We start from the raw sequence: 19665 nt of genomic DNA, 5'->3' as shown, positions 1-19665 counted from the left end.
CACTAGTACCTTAGTGAAGGTGGCTTCAGGAGAGTGCAGAAGCTGAATAAGAGAGAATGAGGTTGGAGAAGGTAACAGTCTAGGATTTTGGAGAGTAAGAAAGAGAATAGGCAACTTTGATCAAAGGAAGGCTTATTTAAGATGGGAAAAATAATTGGGCAGCTGGGGTAGATGAGGTAAAAAGAAATAGATAAATATTAACATTTTTTTAAACTTTATTTTAGTTTACAATAGTTTATTTTCGTTTACAGTAGATCAGCTGCACAGACCTGTACTGTTTAGTGGCTGGCAATGGAGCCTTAGATAGAGCATTAGACTGGGATTTGGGAGACCAGGGTTCTATTTGTGGCTGAGACCCTGGCCTGCTGTGACCATGAGCAAGGTACTTCATTTTCCCCATCTGAACTAAATGATGAGCTTAGTGAGGGCTTGCTCAATAAAGTGCATAGGACTATTCACCAGTCATTGGAAGGTCTCATGACTCCCAGCCCAGAACACCATTTTCAAGGTTAAAGGCAGGAGGGTAGGATGAGGTAGCTGCAGCTGTACCTATGTCCTGTCTGAAGCTCTAGCTCTAAGTGGAGCTTATAGGCGGAAGATAGGGTTTGGGAGCATGCAGAAGTGTAGTGAAAACATTTAGGGATTTTTTTCGTAGCAGCAAGCATCTAAATGCTTTGAGGTTGTGCAAATGGGAACTTTAGAGAGGCTAATAACTCCACTAAATGTAACTGAATAACAAACAGGGCCTGCCCCCTTATCAACTTCTAAATCTCTGCTATAGAGCAAGGAGGCTGGAACTCTTCAGTGAAATGATTGGAAATCAATTTCAACATTAGGAAGACAACCTCTTTTTCTCCTAACCTTGCTGTTTGGAAATGAATGAAACTTTAAAGAGAAGTGTCAGCCGGAGATAGAAAGAGCCTGTAAAACTTCAGTCCAAACTGTTAGTTTGGCAAAGTTATAAACAACTGAAAAATTACTTAGGCTGCCTTAACATGGGTAGGGCCCCATGTATCCTGTGATTGTGTCATTGCAGAATTTATTCCTTTGTTACATAACAATGCTCCAGAATCAGATCTTTCATTGGAAAATTATTCTTGCCTTCATGGTTTCAGCGAGTGCCTCCAAACAGGAAACAGTCTTAAATGATGCAGTGTCCTATGTCTGCATCTGTGGAGTACCTGAAACTCTTAGGTCTGAGGAGTGTAGCCTGTCCTATTCATCTCAGTCAGGGCCCCGTGTAATTTGGATACTATGGTTACATAAACTGACCTTCACTAATTTGCTGCAGCTAGGCACACAACTGTATTTTTCCCCTACCCTGCCATACCATACCTTCCACTTCCCTTACAATTGTGAGTTAATTGGAGTACAGTGCGCACTCCCTGCACTGTTCCATGACACAAGTCAGAAGAGAGTTGGGGGGGCGAGAATTTAACTTCTTGGCTGTACCAGTGTATGCTGGCAAACTAGGCTGTCTGGGGAGCTAGAGAGAAACTGTTGAAGCTGACAGCCAGCTCCATTCTTGCCTGGCACAAATGGGGAGAGAGAGGTTCTGAGGTCAGCCTCTTCGCTCCTGAGCTGAGGCCTGGGGAGAACAGCAAAAAACTCATGGCCAAAAATAATCAACAAATGCTGTCTATTAATATTTTCAACTATGACCCATGGAACTGTCTCTTTTTTGGGGTGTAGGCTTGAGAATAGAAATGGCAGTAGAATAAATGTTGCCATGGAATTGAGGAGTTGTTGCTGAGAAATTTGGTGTTGTGTTGAAGAGTGTGCAAAACCCTGACTGTAGGCCTTGTTGCCAGCTTCATTTATAACTAAACACTGTAGTTCTCCTTTAAGGAAAATTGAAGTTTAATTTGTGCCTAAAATATTTTTTCAGGTAGTAACCCCTATAGTAAGGAAAGCTCCCACCACTGTCAGAAAGGAAGTTCTTTCTCCAACTACCTCTGATCCTAAGCATACCACTTATGCAGCAAAACCTGTTGCAGTCCATAAAGAGAATGGTGCTGAATATACAATAAAAGCTGCAGAAAACGAAGAACTGGTGAAGGCAAAACCAGAGAAAGCTATTCAAGGTATTTTAAAAATTCTGGCAACGGAGATAGCAAATGTAGCATGTTCTAAAATATTTGAGTTAACACTGGGTCTAAGTGTGAAAATAGCTTAAAGTGATTCATATTAATGTTGTATACTATGTGTGTGTATGTACTAGAATTATATAGTATATTGTATTAATGATTCAATTCCTTAGTTCTTTTTACAATGCTTACAGAAAATGATCAGAGCATGATGGATTTTGAGGATGGGGATTTTGATGAACCTATGGAAGCAGATATACCAGAGACTGCCGGTGCCCTGAAGAAAGAACAGAAACTAGAAAAGAAAGAGACACAGCAAGTAGATTCTGTGAAGGAAGATGCATCCTTTTTGTAAGGATCGGTGGTTGCAAAAGACCTTTTTTGCTGAAAAGTTATATTTATGACTTTATTATATTTGGACTTGATATTTACATATTTATGTTTTCTCAAGGCATTGTTCTGTGATTGCACTGTAAAGACTTTAAAAACGTGCATGTTGAAAGGAGTAAACTGGCTGACGGCTACTTAAGAAAAGGGATACTTCATGTTTCTGGGGATAGACAGTTCCTGTCTGGGTAAATAGTGTAATGTTTTAGGTTAATTGCAAAGAGCTGGTGATGTAATGTGGAAGTTTTAGACTGCACATCTTGGTGCTGATGAATAGAAATCAGGAATCACAAAAGATTTATATTACCAAACACCTTATAATTTCCCCAAACATTAATGTTAGTTAAAACCAGTTTCCCATGGCAAATAGTCATGGCATTGAAGTTCAAAATGCAAAAGTACTGATTTTCAGGTCCTTTTCTTATAGGAGAGTTTTGAAGCACTTTTTAAATACTGTTTCATGACTGAAAATTATGACAAGTCAAATCATGGTTTGAAGTGTACAAGGTGCTTCACAGAAACATGTAATGACTCTGTCCCATCCCAGATAGCTTACAGTTGAAGGTAGCCTTGCAAACCGATGGGATTACTCATGTTGTAAAGACTTGCATATCTGGGGTCTGTCTAATAGTTTAAAGCAACTATTAATGCCTGTCTGCTGGATAAATGAGAGCTATATTTGTGGGGGAAATAATGGAGTATTGCATGTTAGGTGGTTTCTTGTGACAGATCTTAAGTCATGTCTTCTCAAAAGTTATGGTTATAGTAAACATACAACTTTACTCATCTGTTTTTCAATACTTGCAGAAGTTCTTTTCTCCCTGATATGTCCTGTTGGACCAGAATGGATAAGGATGAAATTGATTTAGTTGCCTCAGAAGTTCAAGTGGACCCCAGTTGCCTGCCACTAGTGAATGGGAAAGATGGTGATCAAGTCTTTAGGTTTTATTGGCTGGATGCTTACGAAGATCAGTATAGTCAACCAGGTATCTACACGTTTAAAGACAGAAAGTAACTCTCTTGTTCTCTTCAATTTAATCTCACCGTGAAAGCAGGGATTTTCAAAGAAACGCAAGGAAAGACTAGCTGCTCTCTATGCCTGTTGAAGTTCTCCCCTGGAAGCTGCTTTGTAACCTGCACAGGGTTATTTCTCCCTCTATATGATATAACTACTTGACAAAATGAAAGTCTTGTCTATGATGTGTGGTCTGGTATAGTGTTGGGAGAAGGAAAAGGATTTCAGTGCTGTTAAATCTAGGGAATACGCTGACATTATTTACCTCTGTGTATGAGTTGATGTCTCTAACTCTTGGCTAAGTGGTACAATAGTTAAATGCACTGTTCTCTTCCTTTTGAAAATATTATCTGAGATCCTGATTTAGATCATTAGTTTGGTCTCCTAGGTCCTGATAAACCTGTCTTTGTATTACATGAGTTGGAGGAGAGGAGGCAGACTGGTTGTGGAATAGATATTATTGTGCAAAAATCTTCATAAAGCTCTGCCAAGATACCTCAGTCCTGTCTCACTTATTTCATAGCTCTAGTGCTTTTGGTCTTTGTCTTCCATGCATATCAACCTCATTCATGCTCTTAGTGGTAGAGGAAAAATACCTATTTTGGTGGCTTTGGACTAATGCTCCAAGTGCTAAGTCTAATGCATTTTGCAGTCACGCCTTCTTAACTTGTGTTGCCAAGGGGTTAAATATGAGTCAATCTCTTTGTATGCTGAGTGCATTGAAAAGCTTCCTGATGAGAGCAGTTAGTGATCACTGAAGCTGCGGTGAAATCAATGATTCTAATACAAATAGCTACTCTTAAAGACTCTGCTATTATTTTTTACTTCTGTCTTGGCTTGTAAGTCAGTGGCTGCTGAATGGAACATAATTGTGAAAGGATTTATTTTTCTTGCATGTTTTCTTGCATAAGAATGTCCTTATTGTGACATTTCAAGGTTGAATAATAGACTGGACCTGATTTCAATTAATAGTGCAGGGGGGAAATAAATTTTGACATTACTTTTTTCTAACAGTTTCATTATTTTTGTGGAAAATGGGCATAAATAAGGTCAAATACATTGCTTGAAATGAAACCGGACTGCAAGATAAATAAGACTCTAAAATCATTTGTAACTTTGAAATAGACTCTGTTTTCTTTCATGGTTCCCTTAAACTGTTTTATGGAGAGAATTGGAAGGCTGTACTCTTACCTTAAAAATTCAAAGAAATAATAAAATAAAACAATAGGTGTCAATCTAGTGCTCTGGTCACCTGTTTCTTAGCTTAAAAAGCTAAGAATAAACCAGGAACTACTCCATAAATATCTCAGCCTTAGCTCATACCCTTATTAAAGGTCTAATGAAGGAGGTGGGGGAGAAAGAGAATCTTGGTTCTGGTAGACCAAGGGAGCAAGTCCTGAAATTGAAGACCTCCCAAAAATTGTTTATACTGAAGGAGCTCCAGCTCAAACACTTCTGATCTCAGTAATGGCAGTATGTTGTAGGAGGAGAGAGAAATCTCCAGTAACCAAGTCCAAAATTATGAAGCGATTTTTTTTTTCTTATAGGTTAACACTATGCTTATCAGAATGTGACTTATTTTTTAATAATTTGGGGTGGATAATGTTTGTTTTGAAGCATTTTTAACATTTTGGGAGATTATGAGAAGAGGTTCAGATGATAGCGGGGAGTCAGAACAATGACTGAATGACAATACATCTTGAGACTCAGAAAGTGAAGGCTTTATAACTGTTAAAACAAATGTTCAACATCACATTTGGATAAATGTAAAGTAATGCACATTGGAAAAAATAACCTCAACCATACATACAATATGATGAGGGCTAATTTAGCTACAGCTAATCAGGAAAGAGATCTTGGAGTTCATCGTGGATAGTTCTCTGAAGAAGTCCAGGCATTGTGCAGCAGCAGTCAAAAAAGCAGACAGGATGTTAGGAATCATTAAAGGGATAGAGAATAAGCTGGAGAATCTGTTGTTGCCCTTATATAAATCCATGGCACGCCCACATCTTGAATACTGCGTACAAGTGTGGTCTCCTCATCTCAAAAAAAGGTATACTGGCATTGGAAAAGGTTCAGAGAGGGGCAACTAAAATGATTAGGGGTTTGGAACGGGTCCCAGATGAGGAGAGATTGAATAGTTATTTACTTGTTCCCATAATATAAGAACTAGGGCCACCAAATGAAATTAATGGGCAACAGGTTTAAAACAAATAAAAGGAAGAAGTTCTTCACACAGCGCAGTCAACCTATGGAACTCCTTGTCTGAGGAGGTTGTGAAGGCTAGGACTATAACAGGGTTTAAAAGAGAACTAGACAAATTCATGGAGGTTAAGTCCATTAATGGCTATTAGCCAGGATGGGTAAGGAATGGTGTCCCTAGCCTCTGTTTGTCAGAGGGTGGAGATGGATAGTAGAATAGAGATCCCTTGATCATTACCTGTTAGGTTCACTCCCTCTGGGCTTCTGGCACTGGCCACTGTCAGAAGACAGGATACTGGGCTGGATGGACCTTTGTTCTGATCCAGTATGGCCATTCTTATGTTCCTAAAACAAGTTGTCGACATCACATGTCAGACTATACAGAGTAAATATCTTTGTTCTTGAGCAGCAATTTTCTTAATTTTTCCTGTCTGTAAATTTCTACCATTATCAATAGAAATATTTGTGTGTGGGTGGCAGTGGAGGAGGGGGAGTGAAATTGACATTTACCAATAAAAATATAATCCTTCCAAGTCTAGTTAATACCAAACTCCTGAGTTCTACCCGGAGGCTGATTGAAAGGTAACAGTACTGGTATAATGTCCTCCCATCTTACAAGTCCACTTAAGTGGACTGCAGCCTTCTGTGCTAGCTTCAGCTTTCAAATGTTTCCAAGGTGTAATCCCATGTAGCGTGCATTATAGCTGGTTTATTATACCTTTAATTTTGCGGTGATGCAGATGTGGATAATTGTGGCAAGGTCCACAATGAAAAGAAAAGATTGGTGAAAAAGCTGTCTTGGCTACACGTGATACCTGGACATCCAGGAGCACCCTGAGTTTCTCAGCGTCCCCAAGTTGTCCACCTGTACTCTTGCACTCCCTTTGTGAGGGGTGCTGATATAAGTTCCGCCAACTTCCAGTTGCTCCCCCTAACCTCACCATTATCTCTCAATTACCTGGATGGAATCACAACCAGCTAGTTGTCATCCAGGACCTAAGTTTTCTAGGCACTTGGAAATGCATCCCATTGCTCCAGCAGAGTCAAATGTCATGAGGATGTAGAGCTGGGTACCATCAGCATACTGAACGCAGTGAACTCTCCTCACTAATCCTGCTAGTGGCCCCATATACTCACTGAACAAGATAGGTGACAAGCACTGTGCAGGAGAGCTCTTGGGGCAGGGGAATTATTTCATGGACCATGAGTTGCAGGAAAGATTGTTGTACTTGTGGGCTCTTGTTTTTTGTGTGTGCTATTCTTTTGAGCAGTGAGTTGTCAAATATAAATCTTTCTGGATTTTACTATAGGAATTATTGCTACTAAAATTCATAAGTTTGGGACTTGAAGCTGATAAATCTATTGAGTGAAATTTTCAGTAGATAACAAAAGGCCTTCCATCAACTTAATTGGGTACAAAGGAGTGTTAATCTTGGAGAACTGAGTAAGGAAAAGACTTCCTTGTCTTGGTTACCATCTAACACACCACCATCTGGACCGTTTGAGCCTTTTATGGAATAATTGACACCACACACATCTCAGCATTTCCTTTCTTCACCTACTTTTTTTTTTTTTGGAAGCTCTTAAACCGATTTAGGGAGAATGAGAAGCTATAAGAATAGAACTCTGAGAACAGAAGATAGTGGTGTGATACCATCTTCTGTGCTTGACATTGCTTGGTTGCCACAGTGTTGGAGGTGGATGGTGAAGGACTAGGTTTATAAAGTGGTTGCTTAGATATTTGTAGAGCACTATCTGTCAGCAGATGGAACTGTCAGGGACTACAAATTGCAAATTACTTTGGTCCTGTGAGTGAATTAATCTTTCTTTAGTTATACTTAAAATGGCCACTTTTCTGATAGTAGCATCTTTGAGAATTTTTGGTTTTCTAATATCTAGTCTTTTCTTCCTTTCTCAGGTGTGGTATTTCTGTTTGGTAAAGTATGGATTGAATCAGCAGAGACTTATGTCAGCTGTTGTGTGACAGTGAAAAACATTGAGAGAACTATCTATCTACTGCCACGTGAGATGGTAGGCCTAAATTTCAGTGGGCTGCTGATGGGAAGCTATTGTAGTAAAATGCCTTCTTACTTGCTTACATGGCAAAAACAAGCTGTGCTGATTGTTACATATGTGATATTCATCATGCAGAGTAGAATATCCCTGATTTTCAAGCTATAATGATGTGACTGAGAAAAGGACAGTTCCTTTACCTGAAACTAATGGTGGCAGTCTTCTCGGGTGATCTCCTGCTTACCATGTTAAGTTTCCAAGTCCTCTGTTTTAAGTAGTATTTCATAAATTTTACATTTTGTGAACGCCTTAATTTTGGTGCCATAATATTCCTTGGCTACAAACTTTGATTTGTATGTCAGTTTACCCATTAAAATAACCCTGAATTTTGCTGACTTGTTAATTTCGTTAATGTTTGTTGTCACAATCTGTAAATGAAATAATTTGATTTGACTCTCTCTCTTTAAAGCAAGTTGACCTAACTTCTGGTAAAGAGACAGAAAATCCTGTGACTATGATGAACATCTACCAAGAATTTAATGACCAAATTGCTGTAAAATACAAGATCATGAAGTTCAGATCCAAGGTTTGTCTCTTTTGTAAATCATGCTCAATCCCTTCCAATTTTTTTTGTTTTTGGAGGGCAGAAAACTTTCAGTGGATAGCTGTGTGTGTGTGTGTAAAAGGCATGTAGATGTATGTTATCCTGCAAACATCCAAGCAGTGACTATCTGAATCTTTCTCAACTCAAGAATAAGTGAAACAGAGTTTGGAGATGGGCCTAGTATAGAACAGAATTTTAACTCCAAACCAAATATGATTAATGGCAGAATATTGATAAAAGGTCGTCATCATCATCATCTCTGTGTGAGAAGTCATCTTTCTTTGAGATCTAAGGCTGTGTCCTGACTTTTCTTACTAGGACTTGTTACATTCAAAACTATTTTCAAATATGGCTATGACCAAACAGTTTGTGTATGTGCCGTCATGATTATAAATGTCAAACCTTGCTGAAATCCTGCCAACGGCTTAATTAATAGCACAGTTTTAGCCAACACAACTTTGAGTCAATTTTGTTTCTATATTGTGGACCCCAAACCACTAATGGACCTAGTTCAAGGTTTTCCTTCTTCCCCGCCTCCCGTCTCTGCCACATATACTAGAAGTCAGTGTACTACATTTCTGTAGCACTTCCTGTTTACTGTAATGCACTTTTTTTGCCCAAAGCTTGCTGAGGGATACACACAAAATGGCTTCACTTACTAGAATAGAGAGAGTGTACATGCCCAGGTGAGCTAGCAACTAAACAGCAGTCCTTCTGTGGTGCTGACAGTACTGATTCCTGGACTGCCAATATTCATTTCTCTTAAACATCCTAATTTTTATAATGAATATTGAGCATGAGAGGGGAAAAACCACCTGAGGCCCTCTGGATAGGGCACTGGGCTAGGACTTGAAATTTGGTTCTTTGATTTTTCTTCCATTGACCTGCAGTGACATTGAACAAATTGCTTCACCTTGTTGCTTATTTTTTCCTTCCACTGTTTATCTGTTGGTTTTTCTCTTTAGATTTTAAGCTCTCTGAGGCAGGATTGTTTTTCATATGACTGTACAATGCCTAACACATTAGAAGGTCCTGATGTTGGCTGTACTTTCTAGACACTGCTGTACTTCAAACCATTAATAAGACAGATAATATTCCCTTTTTGTGGGAATTAGGATGCCATTTTGAGATTTAAACTGTTCATTGGATCCCTAGTTGTGCTTAACATTTGTGATTCCACTATGTATTTGGGCCACTCCTCAAGCAGTTAAGAGAGAATGGTGAAGTTGAAAAGGTTGCTCTATCGGAAGATAGAGGCAGACATGATGTGGGATAGAGAATAGGTGTCAGTGGAACCTGTTCATTAAACGTACAGTTCTGCAAAGCAAAATATGCAGAAATTGTGCTAGCAAGGGCATCACAGATTTGGACTGAAGTGCATTGCTAGAGCTGTGTGAGGAGACTTTATTCAATCACTTCACAAACACTCATTAACTTTTCTTTCCCTTTTCCCTATTAATATGTGTGGATAAAATGCAAGTGTCTCTTTACAGTCCAGACTTGGATGAAGATGAGTACAACACTGGCATCATGTTTCTTGAATTAAGTGCTCAGATGGCTCTTCCAACTTTCTTGGAGTATCAAGTTGAGAGTTCACAAAGAATTACAGTATAACTTTGGGATTAGTTTTGATTTTCTTGGATTAGTGATCAGTGCTGTCATTAAACCCTTGTGTAAAATGTTTGATAAGAGGTTTGAAAGGCAGAGGAAAACAGAGGAAGAATGAATAAAAACACAGGTGTGTAAAATGAGGGGAAAATCAAAATATTGATGGACAACTCTAAATGTTCTAAAGCATGATGGAAATGCAAGTGCTTCCCAAATGCCTCCTAAATAGCAAATTCACCCAATAAATATCATACATCTGTGCAGCAGTATGTAATCTAGTGCAGTATTTTCAGCCTTCAGTAGTGGACAGATTGCATGCTTCTTTGGCACATTCCAGCAACACATTTCATCTGTTTCAGATTTTCTTATGATCAAAATAATTCTGACAAATTTACCTTTTGAATTTTTTTCACTGTTTCTACTTGTATGTTCTTATTATAATGTACTTGTAAATGGGAGATGTAGGTGGTAATTTTAATGAGATGCTAGCTCACTGCTTAGGAACTGAAATCTGAAGAACCCTGCAGTTGAGAAAATAGCTAAAGTTTAATGAAGCAGGCTTCAGTAACAGTGACTTGAAAGCATATCCTTTGGATTGTCCTTTGAAAAAGTGCTGAAGAATCAGAAAAACTCTTTAAAAAAAGAAAAAAAAAAACTTTGTCACTCTGCATGTGCACGTTAAATGATGATACAGGAAGAGATAACAAAGATTAAAATAAAGATACAATTGCAGGTAGAGATTATAGATGTTTGAAAGTGGGGTAAGCCACAGTGCAAAACCCTCTTTTATAAGGCACAATGTGTTTACACTGAATGTTGCAGTTACCCCAGTACAAGTCTTGTCAGATACAGGCCTGTATTTCAACATGATGACGATAGCTTTATTCATTGTCTAGCAAGATATCAAACAAGGCCTTCTGTGTGAAGACCAAATACTGATCTGAGAGAGAGGACAAGCAAATATTGTATCGTACTGTTCAGATGGGAATTTGCTATCAGGTCTGAACTGACTTTTTTCTCTGCATATTAAGACTAGCTAGATGGGGAAAGCTAGGGGGGATGGTCTCCTATAAAGCATTGAAACTGCATAAGCATACTTTAGCTAATCATAGTTCCTGCATTGCCAAAAAAGGATGGGAAAAATTAATACCTGTAATCATATGATATGCAGCTTTGTGAACTTTTTTCAAAGAACATAGCTTTTATTAAGGCATTAATACTTTAGTATTAAAATGTGCTTGGCCTGTTCTTTATATTTCAATAAACAAAACTACAGTAGTAAAAGGGTTTCTTTCTAGTTTATGAAAGCTTGCTAATTCTTTGAAATTCTCCTCCCTCAAGTTGCCTTTGATTTCAATGGGAGCTGCAGGATCAGCCCCTAAGAAACACGTACAGTTTTCCTTGAAGTCAATTTAAAAATTGTAAATTAGCTTCTCCAAGGCCAATAGGCATAAACAATTCCTTATTTTTCTAAAAAAAAGATTGGCTCTAAAATTTTGTCCTTTAGCTTTAATGTATATATTCAGTTCATCCATTAACAGTGCTACTTTTGAAATATTTGGAAGAAGTTTTCATTAATTATCTCCTCCATTGTAATCAATTTATTTTGAAAAAGACCTTGGTATCTGAAGTCCACTTGCTATGAAATTAATCTGCTTTGTTTTCATGTTTAAGTGACAAAGCTACAGTGGCTCTGTGCAGAGCTGGCTGAAACACAGGTTTTCTAGTTTGTGGGAAATTTTGGTTTTGTTCCATTCAGAGCAAAAATTGAAATTTCCCAGAAACTAGAAATTCCATAAGTTTAATTTTTGAAACCACTGTCACATGTTTCTGAAACAGAATATGCTCGTGGACACCCCAACAGCTGCTGGCTGAAATTGATGTGATTAGCAGTAGCAAAACTAACAAGATTCTCTGAAAGGCAGTGATGAAATTGATAAGATTCCTGTAAATTTCAGTTGATGGCTGGCACGGCTTGCACTTCTGCAACAGTGCTGCTCAAAAATCTCTCCTTACAAAATGATTGAAAATATTTATGTGAAAATATTGCTACATATCAAGCTGATGTGACCCTCTCAATAGAACTTTTATTCCATAGTCAGGTTAAATCCAGAAGAAGTGGTTTGAACCTATGTGTTTAAAAAAGACAAGACAGTAGTGGAATCCTGGTCTATGACTAGGGCCAGTAGGACCTATGGCAATACAAATAACACGCGCCACAAGTGACTCTTCACCATCCATTTGCATAATGGATGCAATGTGCTGTTCTCCAGCTGGTGCAGCAGCATAGTATAGCCACGCAAATCCAAATCCTTAGCCTCCAGGAAATTTTAACATAGTTCTTAACAGTAAGGCCGTGTCTACACTGCACAGCTTACAATAGCGTGGCTGTGCCGCTATAGCCGTGCCGTTGTAAGGCATGCAGCGTAGCCACTCTTTGTCGCCAGGAGAGAGCTCTCCTGTTGACAAAACCACCCCCAATGAGGGACATTTGCGGCTTTGTCTACACTGGTGCTTTTCGTCATTAAAACTTTTGTAGTTTAGGGGGTGTTTCCCCCACATCCCTGAGTGACAAAAGTTTAATGATAAAAGTGCAGTGTGGACACGGACTAAGTGTGGTTGGAGCCTACTTTAGCATCGCTAGTAACTTTTATGAACATGATGTTAGAGACCTACTTGTCCAATAGCAAAGGGAAGCTAAGCTTCACTTGCTGCTGTAAGAAAAATGAGCTCAGATAAATGAGCATTTGCATCATGTATGGTTTTTATTCCTTTCTTTCTCTTATTGGAAAGAATGAATGTTCAGTATACTGATATTTTAAAAAAAAATCTTAGCACCTAATACATAGTATTTAAAATGTATTTATTTTGTATAGAAAGTGGAAAAGAATTATGCTTTTGAGATCCCGGATGTTCCAGCAAAGTCTGACTACCTAGAAGTTAGGTACTCGGTGAGTAAAACTGATCTTAGAAGCTACATCACTGGAATAGTTCTATTGAACTTAGTCTTATTTACATAAGTACATATGTTAACAAAATTTTGTCCTCATGGCTACACCCACTTTGCAACATGTAAACTAGTTGCTTTTTATTTTTAAAATTCGTCTTTTGGAGCTCATTTGACTTAGTGTTTTTTGTTTTTTCTTTGTATCATTGATATGCTGGCGAGTTCCTGCTATAGCTAGTTAATTACAATGAAAGTGAAAGTAAATAGCAAATTGAAACATTTTAAATCAGTATATCATAGATCTACTAAAGCTTTCTATTTATCTCTGTGTTAGCTGCATTCCCAAAAACATAAAACACGAAGAAATTAAAACAAAAATCTCATTCATCAATGTTAATGATGGAGGTATTTATTATGGAGGTATTTATTCCTGATTAATCAGGCTTTCTTTATAATTTTTTTGTTTACTTTTGTGCCCTTTGGCCTCTGTTTAAACGATGCATTTAAATGTGTGTAACTTTAAACACCCACGTGGGACTGTTCTCAAGCCTAAAATCAGGTATATGCTTAAGTGCCTTGTGATTAGCAGGACATTTGTGTATAGTCAGTTTCACTGTTTATATCCCTCTTTTATGAGGCTCCTGGGCAAGAGAAAGTCTCTTTAGAAATGAGGGAAATACAGTAACAGACACACAAGTTCCCAGCAGGACTCTGGGACAGGGATAGTAACAACTAATTTTAATCATTTAAAAAAAATTTGACTAGGTTTCAAATTGACAGTATTCCCTTCTAAATATGTTTTGTTAATTGCGGAGAAGGGGACATTATAGGCACCATCTTAATGCATTCAGCCACTTTGCAGGGATTAAGGTCATATCTGAAGGGTAAAGTAGAAGCATGTTAGCTGCTCAAAATGCTGCTTTAGCACTTCAGAAGCATTCTAATCTTACCGGTCTGCAAACAGTGGATGTAGCTGGAAAGCTGTCAGATGCATAAAACAATATAATTAACTTGCAGTATTTATTTAAGCAGTTTCTATATTAAAAATGTTGATATGTGGGTCATGGGTGATATCAACACACTCTTGTTTCTCATATGGACACAGATTTTGGCATGTACCTTTCTGGATCAATTTCCTGGCTTATGTGTAGGCTTGGAGATTTCCATTTTTTGTTTTAATAATTTCCACAGATAATGTGAGTTTATTTGTAAGCATTTTTTTTCTTATTTAAATTTTCACAGTTGGGGAAAATTAAAGAGGAGGCCAGACAATTTTTTAATGACAGTAGACATTGTTTCAAAAAGTGAAGCTTTAAATCATGAAAACACAAATTGTCAATATCATATATCAAAATATACAGAGCAAATATCTTTAAATCCACAAACCATACCTGTTTTTACAAACTAGCGAATGTCAGGTAACAAGCCTAATTCAAAATTCAGTGAATTCTGACTCTTAAGTTCTCAAGCAATATTTTTCTTATTGTGCATTTCTGTACATTTCAGTTGTTGTTGATGGGATTACTTTTTCATTTGTTTGTGTATGTTCGGTGAAATAGATGTTTGCAGATATTTACTGGTAAAAATGAAATGAATCAAAACCTACTTAGGTAGAGTTTTGTTAAAACAATAGTCTGTGTTATAGCAACCCAAGAAGTATCATTCTGATGTGATGGAGTTGCACTCCTGTGAAACTGGCACATTTCGGATATGATTTAGTTTGTTTATACTGCTGCTTGAGCATAATATGTTGACGTGCCCCCACCCTTTTTTTTTTTTTTTTAAGAAATACAATGACTTATCCCTTTCTTTTGATTATGTCAGGCTGAGGTCCCTCGGCTTCCTCAAGATCTGAAAGGAGAGACATTTTCTCATGTATTTGGAACGAACACTTCTAGCCTGGAACTTCTCTTGATGAGTAGGAAGATCAAAGGACCAAGCTGGCTGGAAATAAAAAAACCACGTATGAGGATTTGCATGTCAAATACGTAATGGATTGCTGAAAAATAAATTTGGAAGGGGATGGTAGATGAGCTGCTCAGTACAGTTCTATCTTGTCAAATCTTTTAGATTAGAAGTCCTTGAGAGCAGTATTATGAGAAGTGATGTTTTTTAGATTTCATAAACAGGACCTATTAGAAAACAGTTTATTCTGAGAGGCAAGCAAGGTTTGCCTATATGGTCTATTTTCAATGTTGACTGCTCTTGAGCTGATTTCCTCCTTTGCTTCCTTCCCTTCTCCCTCCACCCCCAAATTCTGTACTTTGTTTTGTGCTCTTTGGGACTTGATCCTTCAGAATGTCGCTTTTTTATACAAAAAGGTATAGCCTGTGGGCAACGGCACCACAGTAGTAAGGTGACTGGACTTGTGATACCCCTTTAAAGAGGAGTGGGAAGGAGAAACTTGATTTGATTCTGTGACCGAATTTCTAAATGGTTCTGAGTGTCAGTTTAGCTCCAGCAATGCCACAGTGTAAAATGTTACAGGAATTTAGGCAGTTGCCACGCTTGGCTTAAAGACAAGTCTGATCATAAGTATTTAATTTTAACTTTACTCTGACTTCTGGAACTGTTTCTGGATAATACCCAGTACAAATTACTCCATCAATATCTTACACAAAATTACACAGTTGGAAACACCCTGTGTGCTTTCAACTTAGGTCATTGTTTGAGTTTGTCTATGGGGATCCCATTCTGTGTGCAAGTGCACCTCATATATGTTCAGAATCTTTGAATATTATTGTCTCTGGTGCCATGCCTGCTCTCTCCATGTCTTCATGTTCCCAGGAACCCCAGCGCATAAAGGGCTGAGCAGCTGCAACCATCTCTTAGTTCCTCTTACCAGCTATGGCAGTGAGATGGAACCAGGAAGTCTGCCTGCTGCCTCTTAGTCCATTCTCTAAATCTATCCTTATATAGCTTGTTAGGGTTAATTCCTTAAATATCTCTCCCATTTTCTTTAATTTTTTCTTTACGTTTATTCTTTGTTTAAAAAACAAAACAAAACACCTTATTTTCTCTCAGTACCTTGTGCCACAACCACTTAAAACAGCAGTCTCAAATCCTGTCCATCTTGTGACTGGCTTGTTCCCCTTCCAGACAGTTTGTTTTTGTTTTGGTGAGAGCCTTGTATCTAATAGATGCTCCATTTGCCAGTTGTCTCTTCTCCAGAACAAGAAAGTCGAAGGAGGTTAAAATTGTGTCTTACAGAGCAGCCTGTGAGGGGCATTTCAGACCCACAAGAATGGGCATGGAGCTCCAAGATGGGACTTTCCACCTCTTACTCTGTGTGCTCCCATGACATCCAGGATGCAATGGCAAAGGCTGGTATCCATAAGAAGTCAAATCTGGGATCGACTGGCCATAAGACTTGGTAGCCAAAGACAAGCTCAGCACTGTTAGCTGCTCCAGCAACAAAGACAAATACTGCCTCTTCCACAGTGAGGTAAAGGAGATCAGAGCATTAGATCAAACATGGTACCTGGTACAGATCTTTCTTCCTTGAGAAAGGAAAAGTTGAGAGGCCTCAAGGAGAGCTATTTCCTTTACACTCAGCTCTTTGGAGGAGAGTGAAGTCCTCTTATGCTAAAGGGGCAAGTGACAATGATTCAACTTTCTTCTTGGTACTGAAGGGCTCTGAGGCTATTCTGGTCCCTACATCTGGTACAGTTTCCTTGAAACCAAAAATTGAAATACTGACACTGTCAACTGAGGAACTAACTATTGTTCTGGCTTTGCATTATTGGTGATGGAAGTTCTCTTTTCCTATACCATTTTTTTCTACTGAGTGTGCATCATCTGGCACTGACTCAAATGTCTGTGCTCCTGGTACAGACATTACCTGAAAGATCAGCACTGCAGATAGAGAAGACCTTTTCCTGACCATACTTTCTTCTCCATCCAGTGCCGCTGGGAGCCTTCACCTCATCACTGTCCAAGGTCAGGAGATGATTTATTCCTCCAGACCAGAATCCCTCATTTCAGAGCCCTAGCTTACCCACCATATGGATGGCAGGGGCCTACCCAAATGTATCTTAACTAACCTGGTTAACCATATTCATACAACTTTCCAGCTATGCCTATTTAGGCTTACTAGGCTGCTTTTAGACTTGGGTCTCCTTCTCGATTGTTGCACAGATGTCGGTCTCATTCTCCTATGACCTCAAGTTTCAAGACCTCCCACAGAAGTTTTCAGGAATGGGAGTGGATAAAGAGGAATTTGGTCCTGAACCACTGGACCAGTGCCTTTCAGCTTCTCCCACAGACCCATCATCATGATGTCCTGAAAAGGCAGGCTCTTTTGCCCTCATACCAGCTCCAGATGATTTCAGAACTTTTCAAGACCTGGTATCTTGAAGTGTTGATACTTTGGAGATTGAGACATCAGTGATTGTGGAAAAGGCCCATCAATTATTTGCTTTCCTCCTCTTTTGGGCAGTTTAGTGAGGCCTATAAATGAAGGCATTTTGGAGCCAGCTAAAGATACCAGGGCCCTGATATCCTCACCCAACTGCAAAGCAAGTGGGGGGGGAAAAAGATATTAAGTTTCATAGAGGGGCTTTCGAACCATTCTGTATACCTCTGACCCCTGTGTCTTTGGTAGTCCCTATGGCATAGGAGAAAGCTAGGCAGCCTGGCCTGCCACATGCTACTTCTGAAGATAAGTCTCCAGAAAGCTTGATCTCATTTGAAGGAAAGCTTACTCCTGCACTTTGCTCCAACTACTCATAGCAATTACTAAGGATTGTTCACGAAGTATGACTTTTTGGCCTGGGACCAAGTTATCTTCCTCTGTGAACAAGCTTCCTCCAGAAGCTAAGGAGGAATTAAAGTCTGGAGTATTTGAATGGCAACTGGTGGCAAAGTCCATCTCTCCAAGTGGCTATGGACGTTTTTGATACCGCAGCTTGGTGTGTGGCTTGTGGCAGCTACAGTGGAGAGGCTTTATGGCTTGAAGTGTCAGACGTCACAAAGGAGATACATAACACTTAAAGGAACTGCCCTTTTGAGAGGGCAAACTTATTTTGCAGTTGATCAGACGAAGTCTTGCGTTTCTTGAAAGACTCCAAAGCCACATTGACATCTGAACAGCTTGCATATCAGGGCCATGATATAAATCACCAGAGATTTCAATCTGAGTCCACTTATTCTCAACAATGGCCTCCTGATTATCCTCTGAGGGTGAAACCCATGTGTACTCAAAGGAGGCCACCTGCTGCAGTCACCAGCCACTGTGACTTCATTGAGACAGCATGTTTGACATAAAAGTCAAGAGTCATAACCTAGCCAGACTAGAACCATCCCTGAACCCTATCTTTGAATGCCATCTTTTCCTATTTTGTCATGTTTGAACTGGAATAGCCAACAATAAATGGGTGCTAGAAGTCCTCTTCCCTAGGTAGGCTATGCAATTCCAGTCTCTGCCTCCTCTCCCCCATCCATCTGCAGTGACCCTTCTCCTGAAAACCAGCTGAAAGAATTAGCGGCCTCCCTGCTTCTCCTCGGAGGCGTAGAGGAGGTGGAATTTTAAAAAAAGATGCCTGATGTTTCCTTACTTGAAGAAAAATAGGATCATTGTCCTATCCTCAGCTGGAGAGGACCGAACAAATTCTTGAGATTCCCAGAATGGTAATTTCAGCCTCCATCATTCTTTGCTTGCAGGCTTAAGATTGTTCTCTGGCTGTCTACCTTCAAGATTCCATATTACAATCCAGCCAGCCCATAGGATATATCTGCAATTCTCAGGAGGGCCCAGTTGTTATCAATACAAGATACTGCTGTTCAGCTGCTGTACAGCACTGAGAGTCCTCCCAAAATATTTAGCTATGGCAACCTCACTTTTTAAGGAAACAAGACATTTGTTTATCCATATCTAGATGATTGGCTGATCGGTGGCAGGTATCATCAGAATGTTGGTACAGCTCTGAACTTTGTCCTCCACCTGTTCAGAGAGCTGGACCTCATCATAAACTACAACAAATCATCACTCAGCCTGTTGCAGACAATAGAATACAAATCGGCAAAGGCATAGTTTCCAGAAGAGAAGCTTCTGTCTATCTAGACAGTCTTTTCCAACATCAGGATAAATCAATCACTCAAGAACCTATCTCCAACCGTAAGGTTGCATCATCTTTCTCTTATGTGATGACACTAGCCATCACCTATGTCTGTTACATCCAATCTCAGCCAGTCCTGTATCAACCTGTGGAACATCAAACGGGCGTATTTGTTGAAATTGTAGCTCATGTATTTGGTGATTTCTAAACTCATGGACAGATGCTCAGAATCTTCAAAAAGGGGCCCCTCACCACAAAGGCATTGATTAGACTCCTTAGGAACTGGTTGAGGTGCTCATACCATAATCTTCAGACACATGGGATATGGTCCCAGAAGAAGATGAGTCTGCTCATAAATGTCCTAGAAATCCAAGCAATCAGATCAGCTTGCAAATCATTGCTCTCGGCTTTTAGAGAATTTCACTGTACAGATCCATCTATGATGTAAGATGTAATCCACGAGGGAGGTGCCCATCCTTTGTCCTTGTCCCAAGAAGCAATCAGATTATGGACATGGTATAATGGACAATTGCTCTTCATCTTCCGGGAGCCAACAACAGTTTAGTGGATTTTCTCAGCAGACAATCTAACACCTGTCATGAATGGCCTCAGAAAGTTCCCTCCTCAGACCAATATTTCAGCAGTGGGGAAATCCCATTATAAGCCTAGTTACCATCCAAGAGAACACAAAGTGTATGTTCATGCTCCCAGCCCGGGTGGACAGAGACTTAGTAGTGGGGCTCAAG

General features: G+C 39.2%; 1 protein-coding gene across 3 annotated transcripts in view; it reads left to right on the top strand.

Annotated features, from left to right (window-relative positions):
• Positions 1-19665, top strand: part of POLA1 (DNA polymerase alpha 1, catalytic subunit) — a 360332-nt gene that overhangs the window by 26744 nt on the left and 313923 nt on the right. For all 3 annotated transcript variants that reach the window (XM_032772417.2, XM_032772418.2, XM_032772415.2), the window contains exons 8-14: positions 1889-2084; positions 2282-2438; positions 3282-3460; positions 7610-7722; positions 8174-8290; positions 12793-12867; positions 14688-14826. In XM_032772417.2, the coding sequence (XP_032628308.1) occupies positions 1889-2084; positions 2282-2438; positions 3282-3460; positions 7610-7722; positions 8174-8290; positions 12793-12867; positions 14688-14826 (976 nt within the window). The remainder of the gene's footprint in view (positions 1-1888; positions 2085-2281; positions 2439-3281; positions 3461-7609; positions 7723-8173; positions 8291-12792; positions 12868-14687; positions 14827-19665) is intronic.

The sequence above is a fragment of the Chelonoidis abingdonii genome, chromosome 1 (genome assembly GCF_003597395.2).
Source record: "Chelonoidis abingdonii isolate Lonesome George chromosome 1, CheloAbing_2.0, whole genome shotgun sequence".
Taxonomy (NCBI): domain Eukaryota; kingdom Metazoa; phylum Chordata; order Testudines; family Testudinidae; genus Chelonoidis; species Chelonoidis abingdonii.
This window is presented reverse-complemented; position numbering and strand designations above follow the sequence as displayed.